At 46.8% G+C, this 5,758-nt stretch overlaps 1 protein-coding gene across 1 annotated transcript; it reads left to right on the forward strand.

Moving 5' to 3' along the window:
• Positions 1-1,260: 1,260 nt before the first annotated feature.
• On the forward strand, positions 1,261-5,410 carry LOC104542645 (unconventional myosin-VIIa-like; the record flags this gene model as incomplete). Its single annotated transcript, XM_010187023.1, has 6 exons — positions 1,261-1,363; positions 3,842-3,944; positions 4,412-4,568; positions 4,730-4,773; positions 4,948-5,015; positions 5,282-5,410. Coding segments are annotated over 6 exons (604 nt in total), but the record flags the coding sequence as incomplete, so codon positions are not given.
• Positions 5,411-5,758: the final 348 nt, after the last annotated feature.

The raw sequence follows: 5,758 nt of genomic DNA on the forward strand, positions 1-5,758 counted from the left end.
GGTTTTGCTCTCTGTAAGTGGTGAAACTCATTAATAAGATTACCTGGCAAGAGCAAAGCTGGAACAGAGCAGGAGGAGGAAGTCACTCCTGTTAGACCACAGTTCATCAGAACAGCCCAAGGATGCACTAGGTGCTACTATACTTTGTGATCTCTTTGGTCTCTTCAACTTAGTTTGGGAGGTCTGAATGGCACATTTCAGAGATTGATGTTGAACACAGTGACTACCCACAGGTGATAAATGCTCATTGCAATCAAGTTCAAGTTATCCTGTGCCACAAGTTCCACTGACTCCTTTTGCCTTCCCAATCCCAACAAACATTAGTCACAGCCTGGGTATGGAGTGGTACAGTACTTGGGTTTTCTGGAGATGGCTTTGCTTTTCTTCACAGCCTGGGGCAGTTACATGCCTGCAGCTGGATCGTGTTTGCAGAACCTGGTGAAGCTGTTGTGGTTGTTGGAGGGTACAAAACCAAGATTGAGCTGTGGGAGTGTTGACTGATAGTGCTTTTGTGAAGGACGGAAGTCACTGGAAACAAAACCACGTCCTATATGTGCAGGAGTGCTGTCTGGATGACATTATCACCTGGCAAAATGGTCTTATTTTGTGCGTATTCGGATGGTGATGGCCTGATCCGTGCTTGAGATCAGGTTTCTATTGCAGTATTTGAGGTGTTTCGCCACCTATGACACATAACTTGATCCCAAGCGCAGAGCCACTAGGAGCTGCAAAGTAGTAAAGCCACACCAGATGCTCAAAGGTCGGCCGTGGCAACGGAGACCTGCCCTCAAGTATACCTTCAGCATTTCCTGCATACTTCTTTTTCTATGCACATGCTGAAGTTCTCTGCTGTATGACGTTGTCGATCAGGAACACGTTGTCTTGCTGACTGCACATTTCCCCTCCCAGGACAGAGGAAACTGCACTTTTCAAGTGCTGGCTGTTTGACTTGGAGGCGGAGGTGCTGGGCACGCATGATGGCAGAGTGACGTGCACCACTGCTGTTGTGGGGGCGTGGGCAGCTCTGCGGTGGTGTGCCCGCGTTCGCAGCGCCTGAGATCTGAGATTGCTGCAGTATCTCAAGATCAGCACTCAGTTCTGGATGAGAGTGAAAGTTTGTACTCTCACACATGGTGTAGCTGAAAAAGTTACGAAACCCTTGGACAGGAGAGCACTGTCAAGTGATGGGGCACTAAGACATAAGGGACAGAACAATTGTACTTTACAGCTGCTGGAATTTACTTTGCTTTTTCTTGGCAGCGGAGAGAGCGGCGCAGGGAAAACAGAGAGTACGAAGCTATTGTTGCAGCACATAATGAACCTATGCAAAGGCAACTCACAGCTTGAGCAGCAGATCCTTCAGGTAGGTCATTAAAGGATGATGCAGAGGCAGCACTGCTGCAAGACAACTTGTGTTGGGCTGAGGAGGCCTGCTGATGAAGTCTTGATTTAATGGTACACAGGGATGGAGAATCCACACAACCTTTCCTTGGCTACTTTTAACTGTCAGGCTAACGTACCTGCTAACTGGCTAGCTTCATCTTTACTGTTTTCATGTGCCTTGCGACCTTTTTTTGAAACAGTCTCTGGTCTGAAATATTTCCACTTGAATTGCTTTCCAAGGACTAGTGACATTTTTGAGCAAATCATACTTTCAGCTTCCATGTGTTAGGTTGAGCAGAGTGAGTTCTTGGACTGTTTAATTTTAAAGTCTGTGTTTTCGCATTTCCTGTAGAGGCAGAGAGATCTTTCTCTGTGTGGTTGGTTAACTTTGGCTGGACAACAGGTGCCTGCCAAGCTGCTTTATCACTCCTCCTCCTTAACAGGGCAGGGGGATTAAAATACAACAAAAGGTTTATGGGTTGAGATAAGGACAGGGACGTCATGCAGCAATTACTGTCACAGGCAAAACAGACTCAACTTTGGGAAAAGTAATTTATTTTATTGCAAATTAGCATCAGAGTAAGATAATAAGAAATAAGAACAAATCTTAAAACACTTTCCCCCCCACCTCTCCCTTCTTCCCCACCTCAACTTTACTCCCAATTTCTTTACCTCCTCCACACAAGCAGTGCAGGGGGACAAGGAGTGGTGGTTGCAGTCAGTTCATCACATAGTCTCTGCTGCTCCTTCCTCCTCAGGGGGAGGACTCCTCACACTCTTCCCCTGCTCCAGTGTGGGTTCCCTCCCATGGGAGACAGTCCTCCAAAAACTTCTCCAGTGTGAGTCCTTCCCTCTTCATGAACTGCTCCAGCATGGGTCCCCCATGGTGTCACAGGTCCTGCCAGCAAACCTGCTCCAGCCTGGGCTTTTCTCCACAGGGTCACAGGTCCTGCCAGGAGTCTGCTCTAGTGCGGGCTTCCCATGGGATCACAGCCTTCTTTGGGCACATCCACCTGCTCTGGTGTGGGGTCCTCCATGGGCTGCAGGTGGATCTCTGCTCCACCGTGGACCTCCATGGGCTGCAGGTGGATCTCTGCTCCACTGTGGACCTCCATGGGCTGCAGGGCCACAGCCTGCCTCACCATGGTCTTCACCATGGGCTGCAGGGGAATCTCTGCTTGAGCACCTGCTCCTGCTCCTTCTTCACTGACCTTGGTGTCTGCAGAGTTGTTTCTCACATATTCTCGGTCCTCTTCCCCAGCTGCTGTGGTGCAGTGATTTTTACCTTTTCTTAAATATCTTATCACAGAGACACTACCAATGTTGCTGATGGGCTCAGCTTTGGCCGTTGGTGGGTCCATTTTGGATCCGGCTGGCACTGGTTCTGTCTGACATGGGGGAAGCTTCTGGCGTCTTCTCACACAGCTCACCTCTATAGCCCCCACCACTACCAAAACATTACCACTCAAACCAGAGACACTGTGCCATGCTTTGGGCTCTGGAATAACATCTTTTTTTGTGGTATTGTCTGCAGTGGATCACAGGTGAACGCCTGTGCTCTCTTTTGGGAACCTCCTGGCTTCACTTAGAGCTGGCTTGGGACACGCAGCCAAGATACTTCTGACCTGCTGGGGTTCAGGATAGCTATATTTGCTCAGTGTAGCACCTGGCCTAATGAACCCTGAATGACTTGACTGGCAGTGCTTGTAGCCAGCCTGTAATTCCTCCCCTGGAAACAAAGTTCACTTCAGTCCAGGTGAGCTGTGCTTGGAAAACCTAAAGGTGATGAAAGAAATAATAGTCATCCTATTTGGTTCCTGTAGATGCATTCCTGTAGGTATATTCCAAGTTAGCCCTTCTGAGATTGCAGTGTCATGGTGTAAAGCTGTGTTCAGCAAAAACCAACATGCACTCTAAGGCATCATTCTTCCAGTCAGCAGGCTTTCTTTGCTCAAATGTGTAAAAACTGTCATTTGACCTTGTTTGCCTCCAGTTTACTAAGCTGATTGTTCTGTTAGTTTCTTTATAATTCACTACCCTAAGCCTTATGCTGTCTACAAGTTTCAGTGGCTAAATTATTATGCTTACGTTTACTGAGTGCTATGTTTACCTTGTTTATTATTATAGTATAACAGTCAAATTATCTACTGATACAATGTCAGATGCTCTGTGGAAATCTGTTATACCAACCTGTTAACAAATGAGTCAGTGATCTCACTGAGATCAAATCAGTTTGGTTGTGGTTATATTCAGTAATCTATGCTGCTTAGCATTTGTTATTTTTGCCTCTCTCATTTCCTTTATCTGCGATATGATAAAATAGGTGCTTCTGAGTACTTATGGAGTGGTTCCCATTCCAGCTGAATGATGAATAGTATATGCTAAAGTTAAACTTTCCCAAGTTAGATTGGATCACTTGATTTGAAGAATGCTTGTTCTACTTCCTTGCTTGTTTTAGGTAAATCCATTGCTTGAAGCTTTCGGTAATGCCCAGACTGTGATGAATGACAACAGCAGCCGCTTTGGGAAATACATACAGCTGCGTTTCCAGAAGAATACTGGTAAAGTGAAGGGTGGTTACTAGTTTGGGGGATGGTTGGGCATTGGAAGGGTTGGACTGAGTAGCCAGAACTTGTGGAGGGCAAGATTTCGACATCTGACTCCCTGTGGGAAGGTTGTACAATTAAGTACAATCTTACAGCAACCACAGCTGTAGGATAAGACCTGGGTTTGGACAGTGTGGGAATACAGGAAGGGTATGGGGGTGGTGGTGCAGGGGAGGTATCAGTAATACTCTATGTGCCAGAAGCCTTGGTTGCTGCCAAAGGAGATGAGCTGACATCTCTAAGATGATGGGAAGCATGGAGAAGCCCATTTCCAGTCTGCTGGGCAGCCTAGAATGTGTTGTACACAAAAAAGTTATTTTTGATGATTCCATGCTTCTGCCACCAAATAAGAGATGCAGGACAGCTCTATCAGCCTCATGTCCCCACATGCAAAGTTTACCCTCTCACTTTCTTGTGTGCAGTGCGAGGTGCAAAGCTGAGTGAGTACCTGTTAGAGAAGTCACGGGTAGTGCAACAAGATACCGGGGAGAGGAATTTCCATATCTTCTACTACATGTTTGCTGGGCTGTCTTCAGAGCAAAAGGAGATGTATGGGCTACTGGATCCCTCACTCTACAGGTATGTCAAAGGCAGACCCTAGTTTAGTCTTCATGATGCAGGACAGAAGGGAAAGCAGCATAAAGGATCCTGTCCCTCTGCCCTGTGCCTCTATCAGTGGAGCCTGGTAGAGGTAAGCAAATGGATGCTGGAATGGGATCCAAATGGAGCTGTGTGAAAAGGTATCTTGGGTCATCATGGAAGCTGGGAGCTTCCAGTCTGGAACGTCTTATTTGCATTACCTTGGAAAAGTTTCTTTCCCTTTGATGTCTCCACTGCTGCTGATCTACTTTATTCTTCTGGGGTAGGACTGACTTGCTGTGCTGGTTGTGTGACCATTTTGTATGGGATATACACTTTCTCAGGTATATAAGTGGACGATTTGGTACACAGGATGTAGCTCAGCGCTGGAAGCACAAATACCAAGAGGTGTGCAATGCCCTTGACATGGTGGGCTTCCAAGAACAGGTCAGTTCTGGGGTCATTTAGTTTCCATCTGTGCTTCCTGCAAGCATAGGGTTTCTTTCTGGCTGTTATTTTGAGGCTCAGTCCTATTTCTCTCCTCTCTGGACTTTCCATGTTGCTTTCAAACTACCTGAATCTGTTGGACTCTGTCTAGAACCTTCTCCCACAGGCTGCCTGTGCCTTTCCCTCACCTCTACAACTTCTGGGGCCTACGTGTTGCGTATGTTACATGCTGATAGGTTTTCAGTCCCCTTCCTTTTGTGTTTTAGGAGCAAGTGGACATGCAGGCTATCTTGGCTGGTGTGTTGTCTCTGGGCAATGTGACCTTTGAGCCTGAGGAGATCAATGGGTCTGTAAAAGTGAGCGAAGCCTCCCGGGGATGGCTGAAGGCTGCAGCGGTGAGTCACAAGAAGAGCTGACAGAAACCTAATGGGTATGATGCTGGTTCCCACTGGCAGTGTGACTACAGGAGCTCCTCCTGCCAGAGATGGCAGAGGACATTTCTGCCTCAGAGTGTGAAGGGTCCTGAAGATCAAGGAGTTTTTCCAAAAATGCAGAGTAGGACCCCATGACTGCATTTGTGCTCACTGCTATTCATTTCCAAAGAGACACTTCCCAGCTTCTGTTTCTTGTGTGTCTAGAACCAGTGTCTTGGAAATAGCAATATCACACATGCTTAGTTGACTTTTTACAGTACAAACTTTTTGACATTAAATGTTATCACAGAATCACAGAATATGAGGAGT

This window comes from Mesitornis unicolor, unplaced genomic scaffold, assembly GCF_000695765.1.
Source record: "Mesitornis unicolor isolate BGI_N332 unplaced genomic scaffold, ASM69576v1 scaffold33906, whole genome shotgun sequence".
In the NCBI taxonomy this organism is placed as follows: Eukaryota; Metazoa; Chordata; class Aves; order Mesitornithiformes; family Mesitornithidae; genus Mesitornis; species Mesitornis unicolor.